We start from the raw sequence: 27,938 nt of genomic DNA, 5'->3' as shown, positions 1-27,938 counted from the left end.
AGAAGCTTTGATCTCCAGAAGTGTTTGAACATGGCTTTGGACTTCAATTGACCAGTCCCTCTCCTTACACCTACACACACGTATCCATGAAATCCACTACAAGTCAAGGGGCACAGTCCACCACCCTGTTCTTGCTGACCCTTTTTCTCATGTGAAGAAAATGAATCAAACTGGGCTATGAGGGAATGTTTTTGGTGAAACTGGGGATGGGGGACGAAAACATCGCAGGCGTGGAGGAAAACAGGCGGAAGAAGCAGAAGTGATGGACTCATACACTGGCTCTTCATATCATTTTGGCGCAAACAGATGTTTCCTTGTCCCGCATGTGCGTTGGCTTGCACTACAGATTGAGCAAGTTATTTCTGTCATTGGCTGGCTGAACATAATCTCTGAGGTATTGGCTGCCAGGTCATATTGAGACACTAGCTTGATTGCAAATTTTCAATGTGCTCAGCAGGAAAGAAATAAATTAAAAGTTGCAAGACAATGTGAGGAAATAATGACAATGACCATGAGCACACAATCAACACCCACGCAACACCTGTCACTCATGAACACATTGCTCCAACGTACAGGGGTGCTGGTCTTGCCCGTGAGAATGGTTCGAGCCTTGGCCTTGTTCATGTTGAAGTTCTTGAGGTAGGCCTCATAAATCTGCCTGGCCAGCGTCTTCTGGTCGGCCAGCTGGGGGTCTTCCACCTCCCTGTCCCCTGTTACCATCTCCGCCTTCAGCTTTAGCTTCTCTGACTGGGGCATCCGGCCAAAACGGATAGCTGTAGAGAGCAGAGCAGACACAAAGTCAGACGAAAGATTACACAATTTATGGCAGCCTAAATCTGTCACAGGTTTGATTTAGAGATATTACGCAAAATGCAATTAAATTAATTAATATTATCATTATCAAAATTATTATTATCATTAACAAACATTTAAAACACTGAAAAATGTGAAACAGCTTGAGCTCCCCAAAACCACATTGATAACACTGATATTTAAGAACGTTGATTAAACACAATTAAGTGAATTTTTGGACCAACCACCAAGTTCACTATTTCAAAGCCTTGGAGGTGCATACACTTTGGCTGCTTTCGGTAATGCCAATAAAGCACTAATGAAAGAAGACAAAATTAATGGAATCAATGTCTATTCCACAGTAAAGATAAAGTTTTTTTTTTTTTTTTTTTACAGAAATAGACAATTACAAATGAATACAAAATTTGTCTTCATATTACATATAGTGTTGGAAGTGGGAATCAGTTGCGTGAAGTGCGTTTCAACACTATATAAGAGTTGTTTTTCCACGAAAGGATGCTGGCATCTCTCAGACGGCCCGATCCCATTTGACTAATGAGATTAGAGGTGAACCGTTTTAACCCCTCATCACCAATTGAAATGGGTAAAATCTGTGCAGTAGCAAACACGCCCGCACACACACACACACCTCTCTGAGAATCAAACATGTATCTGCACCTACCACCTGCATTAAAAGCATAACCATAAAGCATGAAAAGGAGACCTGATTACCCAGTTTTCAAGTGAGGCAGCCTCTGCTGAAACAAATCCAGCCCTACTGATAGATACTGAGATACTGAGCTAACAGAGAGCATGAGGGCCCATTAGATTACTGTTCACAAAGTGGATGGATCATCTGAAGTTGGAAGCTCTACGGTGGACGCCTGGGCAGAAGCCAAGACTAATTAAGCTGAGTGGAAATGAGTGATGTTAAGCTGAGCGTAAGTCAGTTTCCTAAGACCCAGGGTGAGGGGATGAGTCTGAGACTCGAGTCGGGAGGGGAACAGTCTGTCATTCCATTAAATCATCTGTTTCGGTGGCTGATTTGCTGAAGCAGATTTCAGCCAATAAGCACGTCCTTCACCACAGTAAGACGTGTTGCTGCTCTGGATCATATACCGTCTCCCCAAAAACACCCAGTGATGTGAGATATCGCTAAGTTTTGGAGCATTCACATGAAGACACGGGGCCTAAGCCAGGGCTATGCAATATTACATTTTGTATTTACAACAATTGCAGAACATTTTCCCTCACAATATGGCAGTGCCCCCTCCCTCTACTGTCCGCTTTAGAATAAATGCAGTAAATGTCTTGAAACATACTTATGGAACTCAACAACAAAAGTTCATGTTCACTGTGCCTTTTCAAAAGTTATACTGAACCAGAACCATTTTTATCATGATTGTCTGTTATCAACTAACCAGCGTTTGGAGAGATTACAACATTATACTAAAAACTGAATATGAACATAACTCAACCATAAACCATATGATTTCAAAGGGGAATTTCACATACACAAAAACAAAACTTTCAAGTCTTCTACATTCTGGTAAAAATTTGTTGACATATCACAACTGAATAAAGTAAAAACTGCTGAACTTTTCAGTAAGGAACGCCCAGTATCACGAGACTTAAATGACAAATCAATTGGCGGTCGATACAAACAGATCGTAAAAAGCTTCAAAATTAGCAGTGCCGTGGTCCTGTAGGCTCTCAGACCACCAGATCTCAGAAGTTCAGGTTACACTGGTCTCAAATCTCCTTTCTTCTCCTCTTCTACGGTTACATTTAGACCAATGAAACTCAATACACATATACCGTAAGAGGATGTGCAGCTGACAGAAATACTACTACTGCTGAGCTTTAAGGCACTGCAGTATCATCATCGAACTCTGGGCTTTGTCTTAAAGAAGCCTCTTAAGTCAGAAACCCCACGGGACAAAATAAAGACAGTCAGTCCAGCCTCTGCGTCCACAAGTTCACTGCCACCCGTATGGAATATCTGTGTGCACAGAACCCATTGACTGAATTGACCTCTTCGATCCTTCTACTAAAAATACAAGCACCTGGAAGCTTACACACACACACACACACACACACACGTGTCATCTCCAAAATCTATTTCAGTGCTTTTTTTCCCCAATCAGGATATTGACCTTGGCCAAAGGTCAGCGTGCCATGTTGTATGTTTACCCAGAGTAAACAGCATTCACTATGACCTCATGTTTTAACCTCAATATTCCTCTGTTCCTCTACAAAGATAAGCAGCACAGACACGAAAACATGATGTAAGGATTTCATGAAGGACGACATTGTGTTGCGGGATTTAACAGATGTTGCATATGTGCAGATGTTTTCTCTGTCACAGTCGAAACTGAAACCCAAACCTCAGCCGCTCATTTCATTAAAAAAAACAAAACAAAAAAACACAAATAAGTTGTGTGCTTTCTTGAGCTTCAGATCTATCCGAGCAGAAAGGCTGACCACACGCGTGCTCCACAGGTTGCTGCAGGTTGGAAATCACATCGTCAGGTGGATCGACTCACTTGCTCATGTGATTTCCCATCTTGTTAGCATATCTGTGCCAAAAGGGTTCAGCTGGTTCAGCAAGCAATTCAATATGACCCCAGCACTGCAAAGGCTGCAGGACGCACAGACACAGACGGACCACGTACTGCACATGAGCGAGACGCAGACCGAACTGGTCTTTCTCTGAACAAAGGAAAACACTCCTCATCCAAATGTTTAAACAGGTACATTTTGAAGAAGTTGTCTAACACCTGGGATTGGTCTTCAGTTAGTGACTTCACATGCAACCTGACACCCCACTGTGGTGTCAGGTTGCTTGTTTAGGCTAATTATGCGCACACATGCCTGTTCAATCTTTTTTGGCGTCTGCACAACTGGGCTACTCTGTTCAGCAGTGTGCGCTTACAACAAGAACCATGCATGTGTGTATGTGTGTGTGTGTGTGTGTGTGTGTGTGTGTGTGCTGCTAGGCTTAAAGCGCTGCCTGGACCTGCCCTGCTCTCACCGTTATGGGACATGCCCACTGACAGGCACTTCTGGAAGCGGCAGTATTGGCACTTGTTGCGGTTCTTCTTTTGGATCTTGCAGCGGCGTTCACACTTGTCGTACTCCAGCTTCAGACGGATGGTCCGCCGAAAAAATCCCTGAAGGGGAGGGGAAAAATGTGGTAAAAAAGCACATATTTAAAATGAAGGGAGTACTACTAAGATAAAAATAAATTAAAGTTATGTATTTCATTTGTATGAATGCGGCATTAACACCACAGACAAGATTGGTCAGTCAATAAGAGAAACATTCCTTGAAAAGATACAGAAGCTAATGAAACCTGAGCTTTGTTAGTAAATTAAATTTTAACAAACTCTACAAACTCTGAGACCAGTTTCAGGATCCAGAAGAAAAAAAAAACTATTGACCAACTTTTTATGAAGAAAGAAGCCGTTAGAGGTTATTTTTTCACATATTAATGGTGCCTGACCGTATCAGATGCATAATTTCACCATCAGTTTCTCTTCACTTACACAACCTTGGCAAAAATAAACATTTAACTTTGGCAAGGAGCAGATGGACCAAGTGGCATGTTTGTGCTTAGCTGGAGGGTAGAAACTGTCCTGGGGAATTGCTTAATAACATCTTTAGTCACATCAAGCAGAAATTTGCAATTTTATCCAAAACTGTCACCCAGCGTGCCAAAATAAACACAGAAAATCCACACAGTGTGAAAGACACACCAACAGTTGTACAAGATTACAGGGACACAATACAGCCATGTGAGCATGTCAAGTAGCTCTGACTGATTCTTATTTGCTAACCTCCAACCTCACGTGCACACATACACATACACATACGTATACACACATAAAACACGGTGACATGAAGGCCGGACAGAATTAGATTTCAGGCCAAATGGGCTTCATGCTGACGCTGCTTGTGTCCACTGACATAAAGGGTCAGTGAATTGACACTGCAGAGGTCAGCCTCCTCGTATTACCATGTCATAACCCAGTAACATAGCGGAAAGGATTAGCACATGTGGGTGCATACTATATGTGTGCATGTGAAGTTGTTATATACAAGAATATTTTAAATATTTTCTGCCAAAATTAGAACCCTCTTGGTGATTTCACATGTGAGATTTGGCTTTTCTCAGAGGTACAAAGCCCTAATGAAAAGGGGAAGCTGTTTTATTGTGTTTAGCATTCAATATACAACAGTAATAATAACCAATAATGTTTTTGTCCTAACTTTAACTTGGCTATTGGAAATTTAGCCACAAGTACTTGATATTGTAGAAAAAAGTTTTCAGAATGAAGGAAGATAACTTCTCAGCGGGCCTATAAGCTCTTACTTTCCCCTTCAAGTGGTCACTTTATGTTATTTTTGTGATATCTTCCAACTTCAGGAGTTGCAGACAATCATCCGAACATCACATCCCAAAAATGTACCAGCACATAGACGGTTATGGGATACCGAAGGCTGCAAAGAACATAACGCCTGCCTGAGCCTTCAAAAATCCTGGCAAACTAAGGCTGATTTGGGGTGCTGTGGTTGCCTAGACTAATGCCATTAACTGCGATCAGAGCTTCCCCTGTTCATTTCCCACTGGGTGACCTATGTTACCCCCCCCCACCCTGACCTCCTCTCATTTGCTATCACTTCTTGACTGCCTCCATGTTGAAATTTAAAAAGAAAGCGGCTGCACTTCCTGTCCAAATTTGCAATAACTTTTGAAATGTGACTCTCCTTTCTGGCCCATTATGGCTGTAGGAGTCAAATGCAATGTTATTTGCATTTGGGAAGCAGGGTGAATCTGTATTTGTTGTGGGTACCATAAGGGGCGCTGTGGTCATTCAGACCATAAAAGGGTATAAACGTAATGGGAAATCTGGGGCCGTCAGGTGTTGTGTGACCCCGGAAGGGTAAACGGTTTTTGATCGCTAAGACACAGGTGTTGAATGTTGGGAGGATGAATGGACACACATCTTTTGCTGCACCGAGAATAAACCTCGTGTGATGGAACAGTCAATGGAGACGTGTGGACTCATTCCTGATCTAGTAAGGAAATTTGGACAACTTAGCGCATATCAGATAGGTCGCTCCCAGGTCAAACCCCTCAGCAGCTTGTAGTAGACTAAGCTCCTATAATGACAGCACTGACTAAGAAAAGCTACACATGTAGGAGCCTCAACATGACCCTCTGGTTCTCGATAGGTCACTTCTGATTGATACACTTTTAATGGCACCCTTGTCTGCATTAAGCTAAACAAACCTTGACATTTGTGATAACCTGTTGTTTTATGGTTTTACAGCCCTCTGACTTGACCAGGTGTTGGTCACATTACTCTGACTCTGTCCTGTGGACCGACCAAAGTGTTTGTCCAGTCTAGATACTTATTAGACACAGCATAGAAACACTATTGCATATTCTGGCACTGCACAGACTCATACTTCAGTGATCTGCTGGTCCAATGTGAATGTTTATGTAACAGCATGTTGACACGATGAAGTTACTGAGTCAATGCATCACTTCCGGACATTCATACTCTCACTGCTGTCCCACTGGATTAAAAGTGTGGAGGTGAAAAAAGTCTTTAGCTTCAGTAGCCACTTATCCTTCAGCGATGGACAGAAAACAAAAAAATATACAAACAAACACAAGAGGCTGAAAAAACACATACACGTCCAGCTGCGCTGCTTTTGTCCTTGAGTGCCTCTTAAAAAACAGCTTTGGGCTGTTCTTCAACACGACTGGTAAACAATTAACTGAAAGATTATCGAGCGACCACGTGTGAAGGCTGAGACTTTTTCTGATGCTTTCAGGAGTTATCATTAGTCACAAGGCACACTGCCTGTGGATTTTCTGACCTGGCATGTCCTACTTTATTCAGCATTATCCTTCCAAATGTAATCTATTGTCTTGAAACTGGTTAATGTGTCAGGCTGTTGGAGATTCTTGGCTTGTCTGTGCTTGAGTGTAGCTGTTTGTTAAGGAGGTGACTGATGGTTATTGACAGAAATATTGACAAACAGAAAGTGGCAGTAAGAAAAACATCACTGCAGGATAAGACAGAGCAGCTCTAACTCTTCAGTCCTCACAGTATTGTCCTTCCACAAGTGAATGACACGTCTGCTCGGTCACTTCTAACCCTCGTCTAGTCCTAACCAACATCTAACGTGACATCAAAAGACACAACCACTCGTATGTATAATTCATGCAAGCAACCTTCGTCTCACCTTACAGCCCTCGCAGGCGTGGACTCCATAGTGGTAGCCTGAGGCGCGGTCAGCACAGACTCGACACTCCAGGTTGAGCGATGAGGAGGAGGCCGAGAACTCCTCCTGGCAAGCTGCCAGCCCGTAAACAACCGACGACGGGCTGGATGCTGGCGTCAGGGCATCTACAACAAGCAAACACATGTGTGATTGTAATTGTGTCATCGCACTACTGCCTGTGACTAAAACACACAACTTGAGGTACACTAACACTGATCACTGAGTCAATCAAAGGAAAAGACTGGTGATATTTTGTGCGTTTTTCATTGTTAATAAAGCCCACAAAAAGACCAAAACCAGCACTTAATGGATCCTACTACTGTCTTTGTAGCCAAAACCTTATCTATCTGTTAATCTTTTAAAATTCTGATTGCATTTCTTTTGCTGCTTCTGCCAAGAAATCCACAAACTAATCCACATTTTTCTTCTGCTGTGCACAATGCAGATCAAGAAGGGGGAAAGTAAATTCATCAAGAGCAGTTATTTTTGAGAAAAGGCTTATTTTTGTGCACAGATGTTCTCAACTAGTCTGGCCTTTCTGATGTTAGCAATGCTGCCACCCGGCGCTACACATTCAATCAGATAAGACAAAGGCTGTTATTGGCCCCCACACACAGCATTAACATATCTGATTTGAGAGTGGGCGGGCGCACACACACACATACACACAGTAGATCAGTATATATAATTCCCATTGTTGCTGCAGACTTACAGTCTCTTTCATGGTCATGTGTTTCAAACAAAATCGTGTATGGAAAATTGCTGAAACTGCTTTTATTGCGCTGAAATCCCTGACAACTCTGACATTTTTCGTTTGAATTGTAATAAGTAAGTAATAAGCAAGTTGTGTGTGGACTTTGCACCAATAGCAGTGCTCAGTTTTGTTGTGAAGGCACCGCAGACCAGAGCCATGAGAAGCTTCAGGGAAGTGGCTTTGGGAATGTCACACAGTGTCTGAAACTCTCTCCTCTCACATATTCCCAATGTGTGTGAGGGGAAAAACAGTAAACATGTGTTTGTTGGATTCAATTTCATGCATGGTGCCAGTTTGTTGACAATGTAACAGTTCAAGGATAACAACTGACAAACCTATCATACTTTGTTAAGTCCTACAATGGAATGCAAATTGGACATGTCTACACAATCAGATAACAATTTGAGCAATATGAAAAATCTCTACTGTGAGGTCTCGTTTCCCTCGGGCCAAAAACTTGTGGAATTTAAGTACAGTTTGAACTCTTTTTCCCTGCACAGACAGTCTGTTCCATCTCAGCAATTATTTATTCAGAGATATTAACACGTAGTCTATGGTTTGTTGCCTGTCACAAGCATAACAGCGTCGGAGTAGTATTTCTGATCCTCCTCAAGGACGACAGGTCATGGGGCTTTCCGTAGGTTGCCAACAGTTTTTTTTTTTTTTTATTTCCACCTTGCGAAGGGAACATGGATGATATAATTGCTTGGTACACAAATAGCAAAGATGAAATGGTACATAACAGTTGCACCAAGTCAAGCCACATGATTTATTCAAAGGATGCCAGAACAGGGATAAGCAGCATTTGGCAGCGGACCCACAGCTGTGTTCCTGTCTGGTGCGAGTGCACATGTTTCTGCTAAGTGTGGACAAGAAAAACATGTTCAGTGTTTCTTCCCCTCCTCTCTTTTTCTCTTTCTGTTTCTCTCTGGTAGCATTCCCAAACACCCACAATCCCTAAATGCCCTCTCACTGACTTTTCCATGACATCATCAAATGTTTTTGTGATACCTTCTCCCCATACTTCCCTCTCTTTTGTCCTTTCCTTCTTTCGCCCTCCTCTCCTCTATTCTTCCATTAAATGTTCATCTTTCTGGATTATTCACGGCTTCTTTATTCACCTGTTGCACCATTTGGTAGTAGCATAAATTTCCCAGATGTCCATGTGACTTTTACTTTGAAAGAAACGCAGAAGTAAAGTGGATGTTTCCACAGAGGTACAGCACAGTGGCTGAGGAATGTGTGAATTCCTCGTTGGATATGGGGCGAGGAAAAAGGGCTGGACGGCGACAGAGGTAAACAAGGGAGTATGAAAAAAAGAGGTAGATAAGGCAAGGGACAAAAGAAATAAATAAGGAGGAAACAGAAGGAATTGGCAGGAAATGTGCAGGAAAATGTATCGGGATACTTCTCAGAGAGAAGGACAAAGCAATTTAGGGGAAGGGGTAAAGAAAAAGTGGGTGAGTCAGACAATACGAACAAAAAACGGGCTGTCAATGAATTATAGTGCAGCTTTGTTGTACATTAAGGCAAAAAGTTAGAATAGCCGAAGTGTATGTCCTCTCTGAACATTCATTTGGAGAAAATTATGGATTAAGTTGCTAAATTGAGGAACCAACCACAAAGGCAAGGAGATCACACTGAGCTGATGGGGACACTTTGAAACTGTCACATTACAGCAAACCCCATGTCGTCAACTCACCATATTGTTAACAGTTTAAACAGATCATTTCAATGCAGTAATAATTCAGTTCACCTAAAACAGCAGAACCTTCAGAGCCATTGCTGGAGGACTGGTATTCAGGGACATCGAAGGAGCTGAGGGTATCATTGTCGATGGACTGGGAGATGTCCTGGAGCTCCTCCATGCCGCCCATGAAGTCATCATCAGCGCACAGGGGGCTCCCCAGCACCGAGTCCTCCAGGGGAGAAGGGGGATGGTAGTGGCTTTCCATGTCGACCATCACTGTGGAGGAGCTGGCTACCGGCACTCTCACTCATCAGACTGGAGACAGAGGACAGAAGGAAAGGGGGAGGGGGACAAAAAAGACAAAAGGGGTCAAAGAGGTGATATGGAAACACAGACAGACTTCAGCTTGCTAACATGCTCTGAATGGCATTGCTAAAGTGCTGATGTTTAATGGGTAGTTAGTGAGCACATTAATATTTACTAATAAGCTACTATAACGAGCCATTAAGGCTGTTGGTATTTGGCCATAAACCAAAGATTACGACAAAGTTTAAAGTACTAGATAAATAAAAACATCAACCTCACGGTGCAAGAAGTAATGACAATTCAATTCCTAAGATCAAAGTGTCAGTCCATCCAATAGTTGTAAAGCGCCCATCCATAAACTAATGACATCATTATCAAGATCAGCACTGCGGAATATTACTGCATTGTCTTTCAGTGCACATGATTCAACATAGCACTGGCTGATACATTTAATCCTTGTGAGCGGCGCCGATACAACGTTTGAATACCCTTGCCAACAGGTGCTGCACGCTGCTATGGGTCAGCAGGCAGTAAAAGAAAAAAGGACATGGAGTATCTTATAACACAACACAGGCCCCTCTGCTCCTCTGAGCTACTCATTCCAAATACAGTAACTGTATCCTTGTAAACCTCATAGTGCTGCAGAAGGAGAAAGGACAGAGAGAGACAGAGGGTGGCCTCACTCAGTGTGTGGAGAAATGAATCTAGGTCAATGGGCTGGCTTGAGCTGTGCTGCTGATAGGAAGGCTAGGTCTGGGGGTGGCTGGAGGAGGCATCACAGACCTGCTTGTGTAGTAGGTAGGTGTGATTTTGCTGAACTGCATGGAGGGAACTGGGAAGAACTACGAAAGTGCACTAAGAAGTGGGCGTGTTTCTGCGGCTAAGCTTTAATGCTGGCAGGGGGAATGGATCTTATACTGCATGTTAGAACTTCATACATCCGCATGTAAACTAGGTCAATCTGCTGTAAGCCCTTTTCATCAGGCCCCACTAAGAACATCAAATGAGGGGGGAGGTAGGCGGTGGGGGTGAGGGTCAATATATGGGTGCAAGACAACAGCTGCTGCTGGTTCTCAGCCATTCCACACCTTGATACGCAAACACCCTTAGTTTAACCTTAACTTGGCTCGTACTCTGCAATGTACCGTACGCTGCTGAGGCGAGTGTGGCTGCATGCTCAAAATGTTTGCCCTCAGTGCTCCCTGTGAGTCTATTTAAAGGATCTAGACAGAAATGAAAGACGCCCGTGCAGATCTTTTGCATAATATTTCACCTTGAAGATAGAAGACATGATCCTACATGTTCTGTTAATAGTAATAAAAATAATTTGTCTTTCACCAACATTTTAACCATTCAGTTAGGGAAAAAATTTGAAAATCCATGGGAAGGTCCCTACTATCTCCAGGGCTAGAGGCCAACTAGCCAAAAACAGATAAGGCATATAACTGAATGAAACAAAGAACAATATGTAATAACAACGACAGCAAGACCACAAAACTTGGCTCAAAGTCCAGCTATGTGGTATAACATGGATGGATGCATGTGGCTATTGCTCAGCCACAGCCACATGGATGGACGCATGCGGCTGAGCAGGGAGCCATCCTTTAAAATCACATTCATTGATGTTGTTGTGAAGCAAAATGCTGAGTAAGTTCACATGGAATCGTGTCTGCACATGTCAGAGGTTTAAAAAAAAAACCTTACTGCTGCTACTCCTCTGAAAACAAATGTCTCAGCAATGTCTTAGGCTTTTGTATATACAGATTATGAAAGAGGGAGCTTGATGGTAACTTGGCATGCATGTTCTGGGACATGGAGGTGAAGAATTGTGGAAATACAACATCCAACTGAATATAATGAATATGAATACAGAACCGGAGCCAGTGGGGAAGACGGCACACCATGTGATCGACAAGGCAGCATTTCTTTTTTCAGTGAAATTTCTGCATGAGCTTTCAGGTTTAATGCAGGGTCAAGAAACAGAACTGAATTTTAATCAAGAATCACAGGTCTGAGGAACTAAACTGAATCTAACAGGAAAAACCCTGAAGATTCCCACCCATTAAAAAACATTGTATGAAAAGAAGCCTGGCGTGTGAGCGGGCCACTCACTACAATACACTTGTAATTCTGAATGGAGGCAGTGTGAGCTCTGCTAGGATAAAGCAAACCTCTTTAGCATTCAGCCTCTAGCTCCTGACCCTCAGGTCTTCCTTTAGAGGACATCCTGTTTCATCCACTCACTTCACTCAGCACAGTCGCATTATAATACTGCTTCAAGGGGGAAAACTAAAGAAGAACCTTCGCTAAAGCTCAACCAACATCCATTCTGTCTGTTCAGATAACACTTCATTAACCTGTGCAAGTTAATTCCTTGCAGAGTATAAAAAATTATTATTTTCTGAGGTCTGTGAAGTTCAGCAGAGTTTATTTGCTGACACCGGACTGTGTCACCCACCCACCGCATGCATGTCCTTCTATTTAAATAACATACATGACACAAATCCTTTTCTGAACTCATGACCCACTACCAACAGCTATGGAATGGTGGACCAAGCTGACCTTGTGTTGCCATCAACATAACACGAGGATGTAAACACACAGAGCTGCTCAGCTGCAGGCTGCAGAGGTACTGTGGACTGAGACAAAGACAAGAGAGACATGGTGGGTGGAGAGGAATGTCAGTGAAGCTACATTACAGCGTCTTTATCAGTAATGTGCAAGACAGTGACCAAATGAGGAGGAGTGAGAAAGAAAACACGTGGTTCCTACGGCAAGCTTTTTTGTCCTTTGAGGTCAAGCCCTCTCTTGTGCTCGCTCAACCGAGCCTGCTGAGCGCACTGCGCACACTGAGAGGACGATGAGCAAGGTCATACATGTTCGGGGGGGGTTAGGGTACAAAAGAAGAGGAGGGTGGTTACACTGACAAAAGACAACAAACCAAGAGCCACAAGGTCGCCATGACAATGCCATGGCAATGCAGATGTATAGATCACGCTTTGAAATCAGTAGCGGAAGGCAGCCAACAGGCAACTACAAGCTTGGACCACTGGAATTCAGCCTCTCATTCAAATCAATAAACCCCATCACAGATTTGTGTGCTAGCAAGTCTGTGCCAGTGATCACAGGGCCAGAGGTACGAATGGAGCATAAATAATCCATACAGTCCAATGGATTTCTGCATAGTTGCTTAGCATGTTCGCCCAGCCCCCCATGTTACGCTCATCCATCACAGAAAAGACCCACATTAGACAGGCAGGCCATGAAGCTGCTACTCTGCTACTCTATAACTCCAGCCAAGACAGATAAACACACTCTGAACAAGGCACGTCCTAACTCTCCCAACAGCAAAGGACATAGAACTGCATGGAGTCAATTCACACAGCCGCTTGAGATCTTCAGAGAGAAAACGATCTACAAATCAACTGCACTGCTGAGGTAACACTCTCATGAATGATATACATCACTCAAGACATGTCATCGCTACGTCAACTCAGATCCACACAAGCTTCAGGTGATAAAAGTACAGTTACACAGCCCCCGTGACTAAGTATTGTACGCTTTCCAAATCTACCAACAGTGAGGATAGCAACGAGTGCAATGACAAGAAAACCCAGATAAAGCTGGCTGCCGACCAGGAAATTAGAGGTGTGTATGGGCTTGTCTCACCAAGGAGTGGAAAAAAAAAAGACACTGTAGTCCTTCCAAATGCAGGGGAACATACCTTGGAAATTACAAGAGAGAAGAAATTGCTCACGTACCATTTGTCTCTTGTGTATTGCTGTAAAGACTGTTGGTAGTCTAGAGTAGATGATATACTTATTAAACAGGGATTATAGAATCTGAAATTCCAGTAATAACCTATGCCATCACCCTACCTTCCTCATCCAACTTGAATTCTTCCATGCAGCTTTGGTCCCTGACAACATGACATCCAGTTCTTTGTTTGAGTTTGTTGTATGATCATTCAGCATGTGTATTTTTGTGTGTATGTGTGTGTGCGTTTGTGTGAGAGAGAGAAGGGACCACAGGTTAATGTTTAATCCACCCATCCTGTGGTCTGAGTGCTGACAGACCTTTTAGACGAAGGGCCACAGGAGACATAACGGTGGTCTTAGAGCAGAAATATGGGCTGATGGGGCTGTCCCGCCAGCTCCGCCTGTCCGTTTGTTTGATGAGTCCACTCTATGAGCTCAGACCAGACCGTGCCCGCAGTGTAAACACTCAAGTGAACCTTTATCACTCAGGGCCGATATGCTGGTCGGCGCCCTCTTATCATTACGAATATTGACCAAAGTACATGCCAGGGAAGTGATCGGACTTCAGCTGTGGTCCGAGACAAATGGGCCATATGACAGTTCAATCGTCTTGTTATCGGGTCACTTATACTGTCATTTCAGGGTCACTGACAGTTAAATGTACAGCAAACAGCTGTACATTTTGCCTGATATTTTTAGACCTGAAGGTCTAAACTGCTGTGCTTGCAAACTGTAGGTCCTTAAGTATAAATCACATATGCTTCACTTTTTTTTTTTTAACTAATTCAAAATACATGCTAGATTTTTTTTAATTATTATTATTGTTCTCACATTTCCCCATTGGTTTCCATCCATTTTATAGAATATGAAAATCTATTACCATACTTGAGCTGCTTAATTCATCACCATGACCACTAAGCTTAGGTGTTGCCAATATTACATTATTGTTATTAGGTAATGCAATTTAAGTGCTGATTATCTTGAAAGTAGAGGTATATTGATTAATTGGTTCGGTGGATTTATCAGTGCCGATAGGACATTTTACAAATTATCAGCTGTGGCATATGGATGTGGTCAATAACAGCAATGTCATTTTGGCAAAAACAGTGCAGACTTGATTTGATAGATTACACAAATGAAGGCTTTGCCAAAAATATTTTCATATTATATGAAATGAATGAAAACAATGACAGTCTAAGCTTGTGGTTTGCAAAATGAGTAGCTGTGATGCAAAGTCAATAAATGATCTGAGATTCGAAGTTCATTCTTCATTTTTCCTTTATGCGGTTGAGAACACAAGCTCCATCGAGCACCATGTGTGAAAGTTTCATTCATTATGATCTTCATCACCAGAGGACCAAGTGAACAAACACTAATTATATATTTTAAGAACGTCTGCTAGACTGAGGTTTGAATTCACAATTATACATCATTTGGAGCATATAGTCAACACAAGACATGAAAAAAAAATCACTGGCATCATCCTTTAAATTCATTCATTCATTCATTCATTCATTCATTCATCCATTTTCTATACCGCTTATCCGTTAGGGTCGCGGGGAGCTGCAGCCTATCCCAGCTAACTACGGGTGTGTTCATCCTTTAAGTATTTAACTAATATGTTTACTCACAATCCATTAACACCACAGGACAAGCCAAAGGAGATCCAAAAGTCAACGAAAGCCTTTGCTTTAGTCTTATCTTCATGCTTCAGCGATATGAGAGCAGAAATGAACGCAGAATACAGAACACTGTCCTATCCCGTCTGGTTTCTGAAAGCCAAATGAGATAGCAAACTGTCTAAACAGGATCAACAGACAGCCACATTCAAATAGACATCCCTGTTTTTATTTAACAGTTCTTATATAAATCATGATCAGTAAAATAGATCATAAATAAAAGTATTTTTGCTAATTCAGTTTAGCCACCAGGCCCTTCTGCAGGAGCCACTTTACTCCATATTAAGTCTTAACTACTGTAGTTATCTGCTGCGCTCAAACTTCTCAGTTATTCTATTTCTAAGTGAACAGAAATTGTGATTTTCTATGAAGACGAGCGTTACTCAAGATGAGCTCTCGCTTTGGCCTCTGGCATATTAAACATCCACTGCTGCATTCAGTTGAGAAATATGAACAGTAAGTTACATAAACCCCCAGTGGACTTTGACCTCTGCATTGACAGCGTGTTCAGTGTCAAAATAATAACTCAATGTTCGCACGTGGTCACAAGACAGAGCTGATACAATCTGACCATAAAATACTCCAGGAGGTGGAATGTGGCAGTGCATCATGTTACCTCAAAGGTCTATGGTGACCCAACGCTGCATGCTGGCTGTTTATAGCACATCATGACGCGGTGGAAAGTGTGTCTGCATGTGAGTTGTGGAACCAAAATAAGCATGGAGATTTGAAATTCACCTTGTGATTCACTCTCCATGTGAAAAACAACCCTTTGTCAAGTGAAATCAGTCATTATCTGTGCTCGTCAGTTTTGGGGGAACAGAAAATGTCAAATATCTAAACTTAGACACAAGGGCTTTGACGTGTCAACTTCTCGCCACACTGAATCCCTGTTGGTCATGAACTGTATAAAGCTAAATGTTTTCATGTATCTTCTTTTGTTTGAGCAAGTTAAGATTTCTATATATTCACATATTTTTTTAAAAAGATATTTCTTAAGTATATTTAACTTGATCAGCGACCACTACCTCCAAATGTTTTGTTTCTCATAACGCTGCAAGGGATGAGACTGAATTTAAATGTTGAATACATTTTTTACCATAAGTATTTGATGAAAATTAGTTTCTGTTAAACACTTAGAGGCAAAAACGCTGCACGCTGAAGCACTGAGCAATTCATTATAACATGCTTAACTGAGTTTAAAAGTCTATAATTTACAATAAATATGATTGCATCTTCTTCTCTTCTAATTTGGACAGATGTGATGTGTTGGCATCGGGTCATATGGCGAAATGACAGAGCTGCTGTGTAATCCTGTGGTCACAATTAACAGGCTCGACCCTCACTGTTCCATGCAGCTAAAAATCACCAGTTGCTAACGACACCATCCTTAAGCAACATCCCTGTTTGGTGCCAACTGCAGGCTCCTGGCTGCCACTTCCTGCTTATTTCCAAATCTTTCACAAGGATCAAGCAGGCTGCCATTACAAAACCTCCCTACAGTACATCCAAACTGTAAATTTCGGAGTGGGGAAACTGCTGCAATCTTTTCCAGCTACTTTTATCACTTGAAAAGAAGGAGAGCTGAGCCAACAAGACAGCAAGCAGCACTTGCAAGTATTACAGTCAGCCAACAACAACATAAAGTGCCTTTTTAAGTCACCTCATCCATGCTGTTGTGCTGAGTTTACAGTATTTAATTAATTTTACTCCTTTATTCTGCATTTCTCCCATTGCATGCTCATGTTCTGATACACAGCAACTCTGTTGGATGGCGGAAATGTAATACAAAAATCTAAAAATAACTGCAGTAAGTATAGAAACGATCTCTTAGAAATGGTGATGAGCGTTTTTTTTTCTCCACATTTTGTAGACCAAACAATTAATCTATTAATGAAAATATAAAATGGTAAAACAGAAATAATTGGCAGAATAATCTGTAATAAAAATAATAATCAGCTGAAGCCCTAATTTCTACTGAACACAAAATTCAATACATGTGGCTATGGCTTTGTTGCAACAATGTATATGCAAGCGCTTATAAACAATTTTAAAGTAGAGGAAATTAAATGCCAGAGGACAGACATTTCTTGGCAACACAGAGACGGGCAAGTTTGAATATAATGTCCAAATGTGTTCTACATGTAAGTACAGACCCAAATATAGAAGACGGTTGGATGTAAATTCCCCTCCAGAAATAAAAACATCATAGGTGTGTTCAGCATCATGTAGATAACTCGGCTAGAGCCAAATAGAAGGGAATGTTCAAGTGAGTCTGCACTGGTCTAACAGTTGCTCTGCCCCGAGGCTCTGCCAAGATACAATCGTCCCCTTGGCAACACAGGGACACCAGGACAGAAATCTTATCGACTAATACTACTTCGGGTTATGAATAGCTGAGCAGACAAAAAAAGCCATTTGAAGAAGGAATTTAGAATCTGGCTACTTCTGATTAAGACTGAGATTAATTAAAATGAATAATCACTAGTTGAATCTCCACTTTAATAAGGTCCCAGGAAGTCTTCAACCTTCCCTCATCTTACCTTCAACTTTACCCCAAACTATCTTTGCTCTGAGGTGTGCCCAAGGACTTTCCGAAGTTATAGTAAGTGTCAGCAATACTGAAAGACAATAGAGTTTGGAATGCCAGAAAACAAAAAAAAGCAGAAATCACCAAATCTGAGATGAGAAAAACATGAAGCTGGGAGGATTTCTCTCCGCTCCAACAGCTGTGTGTATCTTATTACATTTTCCAGCATGACACTGGAGTCCTGAGTTCCCCCTTTCTGGTTGCCAAACCAGCCTACGTGTTTGTGGGGAGGCATGCAGCACACAGGCCCAGTGACAGCAACAATAATTTTCTACTGTAGTGGGATCACTGAGTACAAGAAAATCCAAGATTTTCCTGTTGTTTTGGTTTCCGACATACAAGAAGTAATCAGAAGCTGCAATCAGTGTGTTTGTGTTCCAAGGGCCTATTAATTCATTTTACATAAACACATACTCTTCACCTCGTAAAACATAAACAATATCTTGCGAAAAACTCAGATGTAAGCAACGTCACTTCTACTAAAGTTCCTCAAGAGCTCAGAAATGTCAATCTTCATCCAAAACTATCTTTGCCCTGCCTTAACCTTTGGCATGCTCACCTGTCATGTTAATAAGCACCATAGATTTTCATACAAGCAAATCCATGTTACACCAAAACACATGATGGACGAGCATCAAACCCAACTGACAAAAGGCAAAACAGGGTGACAAACCGAATGTTGAAGAGATGAGACTCTCACATAACACAGGACTGGGTGAAACAAAGAGACTTCAAAACACCCATCAAATCCTCCTGTCAAGTCCCCTCGTGGTTCAACATACAAATTCAGCTTAAATACAGCATACCTCCCCAATCATTAGCACAGACAATCTCCTGTCCAGAGCTGCTTACTGTAAGTCTGGCTGGAGGGCCTCAATCCTATTCAACCCAGAGGGACTTTACCATAGGGAAGGCTCAAAGGGGAATAGATCTGGCTCAGGTTAAGGTCAAACCTGGTCGATAGAGGACACAAAGTGCAAAACAAATAGAGCAAAGAAGTGACTACAAACAGTCCAACAGGCCACAATTGGACTGAAAATAGCACTGTCTATAAACACTGATATGGGCAGGTTTGGGTGTGTTACTACAGGTGCTAACCAGACGGTGAAACTTGATCCAGGAAGTCCAGTTTAAAGAACACATCTATGGGTTTGAAGGCTTGTCGCATACCAAAACACTGCTCAGTTGATTATAACATGAGATTTTATAGCTCTGGACTGATATCACACTGGCAATCACTTTTTCCTCCATCATGATGACTGTGTTGAAAGCAGCATAATTAAACCATTTACAGTACAAAGTCATCCACAGATATGTGCTAGCATGTACTGCATCTCGACAGAAGTTGAGCCAATTTAACTTTTTGTATGCCAGAGCCCTCTAGGAACCCCTGTTCAGTGAATGAGGAGGTGGCATTTTGTGAGTGCTCCTCCTTCCACAACAACTCCTCCAACAACACCATGAATTTCTCCAAGGAGAGAAATGAACCCTGTTATTAGCATCTGAATGATTATGGCATCTTTACTCACTGTGCTGTACATGGCATGCTTTTCAGTCCGCTTTCTAGTGTAGCCTTCTTGAGCAGCTATAAAGACATTTGCCTTTGACGGTGGCAAGAAGTCACTTGGCCCAAAGTACTTTAAAATACACCCTGATCCTTAGAGCCTTGACAAACCAAGTGGACCGTCGCCCAAACAGAAAATGTTGGAGGGTCAACGGCCCTAGCTGACCAGCACCGTTCTCAGCCCTGGTCTACAGCTGTTGGCCCGACTGAGCAAGCTGAATTAGCGGCGCAGGCAGTCAGTAACAGAAATCACTCTGATCGGCTGTTCAGCTAAGGAAGTTAATGCACAAAAAGAGAAATGGAAGTGAAGAAAGCAAGCAAACGACTAACATCAAGAGAGAACACAGAAAACACTCTTCGTACATCCCCTGTCCTAGTCCCAGGCACCAGGTTTTCCAAATACAGATTCTCTCCACTAATGCTGGATGTAAGAATCCACAACACTCTCAAAATTGCACCCAAAGCTAATATTTTTTCCTTTTTTTTTTTTTACCTCTATTGGTGATGCAGGAACATGAAAAATAGGTCATTGGAACTAGATTCTTGCTGCTAAACATACCTATAATACATCTCTTTGTGGACCCTTGACAGAGACAATTCTTGAGAGTGTGCAGTTGAGAACAGAACCGGAAAGTCCTGTTTGAGAAGCAGAGAGGAGCAAACTCTCTGCCTTTCACTCTTCTGGTCTTCTGTCTGTGTCTGAAAGACTGTCGCAGCAGGCTGCATGTGCCACCAGGCAAAAGCTGATTACAGGTCTCAGGTTCCCGGAGACATAACCGTCCGAGTGCAGCAGCAGAACTGGACAGAAACTAGGAACGGAATAAACAACAACGAGGCGAGTTCGATTGAGACCGCCTCAAAGAAGCACAAACACTTTATGGGGCAGGGGCAGAGCTCGGACAGTTTGTTTCTACAGACATTTTTCATGCCTTGTACATATGAGATATGGGTAACTTAAACCCACTGTGTCTGCTGGCAATATTAAGATGAAGTATAAGCACTGAAAGACTTACCATCCCTTTACAAACAAAGAGCAGTATGGAAAAAAGGTTCTGCACACAGAGTGGGATCAACATGCTCCTTTTCCAGAGAGTTTGGTTAAATCTGCTTGGGTTGAGGAAAGCAAAGGTGCAATTTTTCATGGCATGTTTAGAAAACCACAGGAAAAGATTTAAAATGTACTTCTGTACATTAAATAACCGTGAATGCACTGATGCAGTAACCCCACCCACTTGGTGTTTACCTGCAAGTTAAAATACTACTACTATTTGATCAAGATGTGGTATTCATTTTGATGATATCTATGTTTTTCTTGCCTATAAAGTAAGTTACTTTTCTTTCTAACAGAGGAGAAAAATATTCAATTTGATGTTTTCAATTTGCTTTCCTTGTTCAACACAGATAAGAGGCACTAACACTCTAAGGCTGCGTCAAACATTACACGATTATCGATGGATTTTTAACCACACTCACCAGCGAGATAAGGGGTGTAAAAAGGTTGTGAGTGGGAAACTTTGATCCCGAGGTAAATGCCACGTCAACATGGAGACTGGCTTTAAGGGTTAGCAAATAGAGGGGGACTCATGGAAAAGCCTGGTGCACAGAGGACTGAGTTGTAGCTCAGCGGATTTAAAACTAGCATCTGTGTTCAGATCACCATCAAAGACACACTTTTAGGAAACATGTCAGCTAAGAGCTAATGATGCAGGATGTGGATTTTTCGAGCCAGTTCTGATCATTACCTGCTTGTCATGGCTGATATCAGTAAGATTAACCATAATTTTACGTTTTTGCATTTTAAAAGGAAGTTCATAACACAACATAACACACAGCTGACGCTAATATGTCATGAGGAAAGATGAATGATTCACTATTCCATATCTCAAGATATTCTGTATTAAAAACTGTTTCCACCCTCTCAGAGCCCTGTGGGAAAATCTATTGCAAATTGCAATCATGTTTTGAACCTCTGAAACTGAAAAGCACGTCCACAAGTTTGTCTCTCTAATCTATGCTGCGTGGCTCCACCCGGGTGCAGCAGTTTAACACCATGAGCGCGACAACAGCTTGCTGCGTATCTTCTTCTTCTCCTTTTTCTTCAGTGTGCTGCGTGAAGACCTTACAAACCACGCCCCATTCAAACCCCACCTCTCCAAACCCCGCCCACTTATACACCACGCTATAGCAGCAGATAAAAAAAATAAACTGAAAATGTTATTAAAAGTAGCGATTTTAGGAACTAATTGTGAGGAAAACTATTTGTGTCAGCCAAAGTGATGAAAAAATACCACACCAATAGTAGCTAACCTACTGTGAGAGAATTGTGCGAGTTTAAGTCCCCCCAGATTAAAGACCGAGTTTAATGGGATGTCGAAGGTTTTTATTGTGAAAAGTAGAAAAAACATAAGAAGTATGTCTATATGCGCTGCAGTAGACGTGTGAGCAGAATTAAAGTTTCCCTTCTTGGTCCTCACGTCATCTTATTACCTTCATAAGTATGGGTTCAATTCTAATATCTGTGAACATCGAAATGTTGTTTATGGTCTCTTCTGTGTTCCAACCAGTCCATGAACCAAATTTGCAAGCTCAACTTCTTTCACTTCAATGCTGCTGCTGCTGCTGCTGCTGCTGGATATACTTGAGCTTGTACTTCTCGCTCCCGCTTCTTCTTCTGTGTTTTCTGGCAGACGACAAATCAACTTTAAACTATTAAGCCAATGAAAGCATTTTGCATTATCAGTCCGATTTATCAGCTACAATGTCATCATAGCCAGCAGAATAAATGTCCCACTATCTGCAAGGGTTTGATAACCCTTTCAACATTTAGGAGTTGGAGCCCAGATTAATTTAAAACAAAGGAGCAAGAGACACTTACAAACATCTGAAGTTACAAATAAGACCCTGCTTAATGTGGGAATAGAAAGAAAGGCTGAATTCCAATATTGCTTAGAAGAATGGGACAAGTACAGCAGGATTAGGGTCAAATTTCACTTTCACCAAACAAAAGTGTGATTAAGAGCTGAGCACTGCGAGGTGGTCAATTTTCCTAAGAGAGACAAAATCATTATTTGAGCCGCAGAATCTCACACAATCACTCAGATGAAGTAATCTAATTGTGAAGACGTGTTCCCACCTAAATGAGGCTTGTCCAACAGTGCAACAGTGCAGATGTAAATAAACAGTTAAACTCTGAACTTCCATCCAGTGATCGTCACGTGGTAAACAACAACAACAGTTTCATTTCTGATTTGGCTTTGATATTGTTACACACTTCTGTTATCCATGAATGTCTACACCGGACAAGAGAAGGCGTCACTGAACCGGAGAGAGTGACAGAGAGATGCCTCTGGGTTATTTTAGCGGTGACTTCACTGCGCCTGTAGCAACCTGTAACATCCATTCATCCATGACTTCACAGTGAAGTGCTGCAAAAGTCCTGAAGACCAGTCATTAGCATTGATGAAACTATGATTTCCAATATTTCAAGCCTATCCTGGAGGTCCAGGGGTCTGAGATATTGTCCATGTAATTATCAGCTCCACAGGGTTCAAGACCAGCTGGAGAACAATTTGTTGCATGTCATCTTTTGCCTCGGTCTCCTCACATTTCTTCTGTTTGCAATGCAATAAAGGCAAACACACACACACACACAAAAATACAATTTCATCAAGAGCACGTGTTTCTACCAAGAATACCAAACTCCTTCTCCAGTAAGAAGCTCATGGATTCACTTTGCAAATATTGACACTCGGTGCAGGTGTTCTGCAGGTGTTACAGCACAATGTCTCCAGTGTTTCAAACCTGACTGAAACAGTAGGCCTGTGTGCCTCCAGTCCTGACGTTCACCGTTTCCTTTATCACAAAGCGCTGACCTTTTGACATGCACCAAACACGCTCGCCACAGACCTTCGCAACCAACAAACCGCAGCTTCTTCATGACCTCGATCAGAGTAAGAGGGCGTGCCAACCAACAACCTGATAAACAGCTTTTTGTGTTGAGTGCACGAGGCCCACTATTGAACAGAGATATTGCCTATTGATGAGCCGAACGCCACTTTAGCTGCGCAGGCGTGCAAACTGAGATCAGATTAGCCTGCCTTCATACAATAACAATGGTCCTATAATCCTGGAAGACCTTATTAATGCGCCCCGGCTGACTGTGAACAACAGTGCGCGGTCTCACTGGTAAATACACATGCGGAAAACTGGAAAACGTGCGCTTAGCTGTTTCCAGGCTGCATCCATCTCTGTGCATTCAACAGAATTCCCTTACAGATCAGATCTCTGTGTGTGTGTGTCTCTGTGCTGCTGCTGCTGCTGCAAGAGGGTGCACTTCTTGAACAAAACGGCCAAATGAAGAAAATCTACCTCACAACAGACAGCCCGATCCGAAGCCGCCATATCCTCGAAAGAATCTCGATCGGTTGAGAATCGGTGGGTGCGAGATCGAGGAGCGAGAAGGGACCAGAAAAAAAATAGTCCCCGATCCTAACCACGTCCTTGTTTGTTTCCCAACTGGCGCTGTCAAAAATCCCCCACCATGTCCATACAAAGCAGAGCTCCGGAGCTCACACCCGCCGGAAGTGACCTCATGACTGACAGCTGGCGGAGAGAAGGCGCACACCCCCCGACACACCTATAGTTTCGGCGAATAGCGCGGCAGTTTCCTTTGAGACGTACGCCCCCTAACCATGGTGACTGAGAGAGGGACCGGAAGAGCGCTCTTTCCCCCCTCAAAGTGGTCTGCACCGCTCGCTGCAGTGCAAAGCTTAAATAAATACGAAGCAAGAAGACAACACAGAGCTGCTGGCTGTTAGAGGATTGATAATCGATCACGGTGTGATAATCAGGCACCGTGATGCTGATTTAAGTGAGTGCAGGCGGGCTAAACGTGCGTGCTGATGTCCTCACATGACCTTCCTCAGGTCATCCGAGCGTTTCTCTCCGTCTGGTTTCACATCAGTTTACAACGATATACTGCAGTTCAGTGAACACGATATTAATAGAATAAATAGTAAATTATATTGTATCGGATTTAATTTAATTGTTTCATATACTGGTGGGAAGTTTAGCCCACAGTGAATTATGTTTTATAAACCTGAAATCTAACATCTTCATCTGAAAATGAACAATAGCTTTTACATACTGCAGTGTAAAAAATACCACAGTTCATTCTAACATACTTTGGAGTAGAAGAACGAAGTGGCAGGTATAAGTACACTTACCTATGCGTTTTGAGGTACTTTACACCTCTGAGTGTCAAATTTGCTACTGTAAGCTGCCTGTCCAGGGGGTCAGTGGTGTATATAGTAGCACAAAGAATAGATTATGTAATCAGGTAATCTTCATAGGGAGGTTATTGATGGACAGAGTTAATATCCAGTCTGTCAGTGAAACTGAACAGATGAATGACATGAAAATTTAAAATTTTTATGAGCTGAGATTTTTGTTTTACTTGTCTTTTTAGTAATGTCGTTCTCATGTTGTTAACTGCTTTCCTGCCTGTACAACATCCATTACACGTCTGCCCGTCCTGGGTGAGGGATCCCTCCTCTGTTGTTCACCCTGAGGTTTCTCCAATTTGTTCCTGTTAAAGGTTTTTCTGGGAGTTTTTCCTCAGTCGATGTGAGGGTCAAAGGGCAGAGGATGTTGCTATGATGTTATGTTAAGCCCTTTGAGACAAACTGCTTGTAAAAATGGGCTATACAAATGAAGTTGTCTTGTCTTGTCTTGAATGAACACTTGTCTTTGAAAAGATGGAAAGTCTGGAACTTTGGGAGCAAATTTGTGCAATTTAGTTTACTTCGTTTATTATTTACCCAGAAAATTGACTTTTGTCCCATCACAAACCACCAAGATCTCCTCCATACATGCTTAAGGACGTGTAAAATATTTTTGATATGGTTGCAAAAACTGAACTTTCATTTCAGTGAGAAGTCCGTCCTTAACATGCTGTTCATCATCCTGTACCGTGAAGTTCAAACATCCAAACATTTAAACAGATGTTTAAGCATAAGACGACATGTTACACAGACCCTGTCATGCGAAAAGCACAGAACTGATCGAGTCTGACAAGATCACACAATTCTCTTAAATCCTGAGCAAATCAGACCTAGTTTTTAAATGTCCAGCTGCCTTGGCAGCACGGTATATCATGGGATGCCGACCAGTGCATGGTCTGGTTAACTGTGCCCAAGAAACCCTGTGCACTTTTCAGGAGAGTCACGTGGCAGCTGGAGAAAACATTGTGTTGCACACTGACACCGAGCCAAGATGTGAGGGTTTCCAGTCAAGATGTTTCAATAAACTGCCCATTAATGAAGCAGCTCTGTTTTCCCAGCTCTCGCCAGATGCTGAGTGTGCAACCTCATTTGCCGATTGCATCTCTCTGCTCTCTTGTTTCCTCATCTAGTTCCACGTCCCATCTCCCTGTTACATTCTATCCGTGGCTTTGGTGAAACAATGTGGGTGTCGCTCTACAGCTTGGCTCCGGGCCTGGAAGCAGATCCTGGCTAGCCTGTATGAGTGGCCCACAGTGGACCACCTCACAACCGCCACACACATTCATCAGGTCCATACATAGTGGGGGAAGAAGTATTCATATTCTTAAATAGAAGAGATACCGCAATATAAAAAATATTAAATGGAAATGTTACCGCATCTGACACATGCGCATATTTTAGCTCATCATTTGCTTTGGATCTAAACTGGATCTAAACTGGATCTAAACTGGACTAGAGCTTTCAAATAATGAAATGGAGTGTAAATAAAAGTCCAAACATTTCCTTTGAACTGCTGTAAGTTAGTCCCTCCATCCATTTTCTATACCGCTTTTCCATCAGGGTCATGGGGGTCTGGAGCCCATCCCAGCTGACTACGGGCGACAGGTAGGGTTCACCTTGGACTGGTTGCTGGTCAATCACACGGCCGACACACAAAGACAGACAATCACACGCACACACTCACACCTAGGGGCAATGTAGAGTAGCCAGTTAACCTGATGTGCAGGTTTTTGGGGCTGTGGGAGGAAGCCGGAGTACCCGGAAAAAACCCACGCAGGGAAAACCTGCAAACTCCACACAGAAGGGCCCAGACATTTAAAATACTCATTTAGCAGCAATAACGGACCCTGTGAGTATTATTTATTTGTTTGTTTGTTTGTTTGATGGGGACAACACGCCTCTAGTTGGAACTAGTTTATATACTAAACATGAATTTTCATCCATGACCTTGAAAATTGACAAAAAAAATTGGAAAGTTAAAAAGTTCAACTTACTAGCTTTCTCTGAAGCTTTCAACCACATCCCATAATTTCCATCAATGAGTGGAGTTTGCTCAGTTGTCGTGGAGATGGATCTGTTGACAAAGGAGCTGATTTCAATCACAGAATGTGTCCATGTTGGCCTCCAGTCAAGCATGAAAGTTCAGCCTGGAGCCTGGAGATGATCACAATTCAGACAACAGATGAACTTGATTTGCTTGAGAATTATCTTCTAAATGTATCCTGAGTTGTCAGACTCTGTATACTGCTGGGTGGTTTTGATTTATTTTCTAATCTGAGCTCTAGATTTTATGTTGCATGGTAACAGCTGTCAAATGAACGCAGGGGAGTAAAGGTTTGAAGTAGCACAATTCAGGAAGGACAGTCAAGTAAGTAAAAGTCTATATGAGCACCCCAGAACTGTGCTTGAATTCTGTATTTGAGTAAATGTACTGTCAGAGTACCAAGGAGAAATACAATTCAATTCAGTTCAATTTGATTTATTTATATAGAGCCAACAGTTGTCTCATGACAATTTCCAATTAGAGCAGTTTGAGACCAACCTCTTTAATTTGATTTTTAGAGAGACCCAACAAAACTCACTTGTACGTGAAATATAAAATAAATCAATGCAAAGTCTTGCCGAAATGGATGAATCTGAAATATAGAGCCATGCAGATGTCAGCTGCAGTGCACTGAGCTTCTCCACAGCCCCTGGTGATTTCTCCACACGGGGAGGACGTGGAGAAACATTAGACTAGAAGCTATGGCTCGTTGCAACACGATAGAAACAGAGTCCATGGTAATGGGCTACGGTCAAGACATTCTGTCTGGACAACAGCTGGTTTCCCAATTAAGGGGGGGGGGGGGGGGGGGGCAGACTGCTTTCCACATCTAGATAATATAATATAATGACAACTGCCCCATTCGCTTACAACATGTCTGTCCCTGAGCTGAACCTAACTGTAATAAAACAGACTGCGAGGAGGCAAAAACTTGATGAAGTAATTTATGGTTAAAATAAATGGCACCCGTCCTTATAACTACATTCTGCCTGTAGTTGTTGCTTCAAACTGAATCAGCATACAGATTTGTTGTCATTGTTGTGATAACATTAACATGAATGCAAACAAAGCCAGCATTTACTGTACGTACGTGAACTGTGCTCTGGTAACAGAATCAAAGCACGTTGAGGGTATTGCTTTTAACCCTTCAGTTGTGCTAAAATGGTTCCTTTTCTGTAC

The 27,938-nt window shown here is 42.2% G+C and overlaps 1 protein-coding gene and 1 long non-coding RNA gene across 2 annotated transcripts in view; one reads left to right on the top strand and one right to left on the bottom strand.

The window, feature by feature from the left end:
• pparab (peroxisome proliferator-activated receptor alpha b) overlaps positions 1 to 24,035 on the bottom strand; it is a 31,121-nt gene extending 7,086 nt beyond the window's left edge. Inside the window, exons 1-5 of the mRNA XM_046393672.1 lie at positions 23,802 to 24,035; positions 9,603 to 9,851; positions 7,054 to 7,217; positions 3,827 to 3,965; positions 574 to 773 (exon numbers count right to left, since the gene is read on the bottom strand). Coding sequence (XP_046249628.1) covers positions 574 to 773; positions 3,827 to 3,965; positions 7,054 to 7,217; positions 9,603 to 9,810 — 711 coding nt within the window. The 5' untranslated portion in view covers positions 9,811 to 9,851; positions 23,802 to 24,035. The remainder of the gene's footprint in view (positions 1 to 573; positions 774 to 3,826; positions 3,966 to 7,053; positions 7,218 to 9,602; positions 9,852 to 23,801) is intronic.
• On the top strand, positions 13,161 to 16,675 carry LOC124061628. The gene is made up of 4 exons (XR_006843787.1): positions 13,161 to 13,280; positions 13,423 to 13,490; positions 15,152 to 15,189; positions 16,539 to 16,675. It is a non-coding gene; the product is annotated as an uncharacterized LOC124061628 (long non-coding RNA).
• Positions 24,036 to 27,938: the final 3,903 nt, after the last annotated feature.

The sequence above is a fragment of the Scatophagus argus genome, chromosome 7 (genome assembly GCF_020382885.2).
Source record: "Scatophagus argus isolate fScaArg1 chromosome 7, fScaArg1.pri, whole genome shotgun sequence".
Taxonomy (NCBI): domain Eukaryota; kingdom Metazoa; phylum Chordata; class Actinopteri; family Scatophagidae; genus Scatophagus; species Scatophagus argus.
Note: the sequence above shows the minus strand (reverse complement) of the source record. Positions and strands in the feature narration are given on the sequence as shown.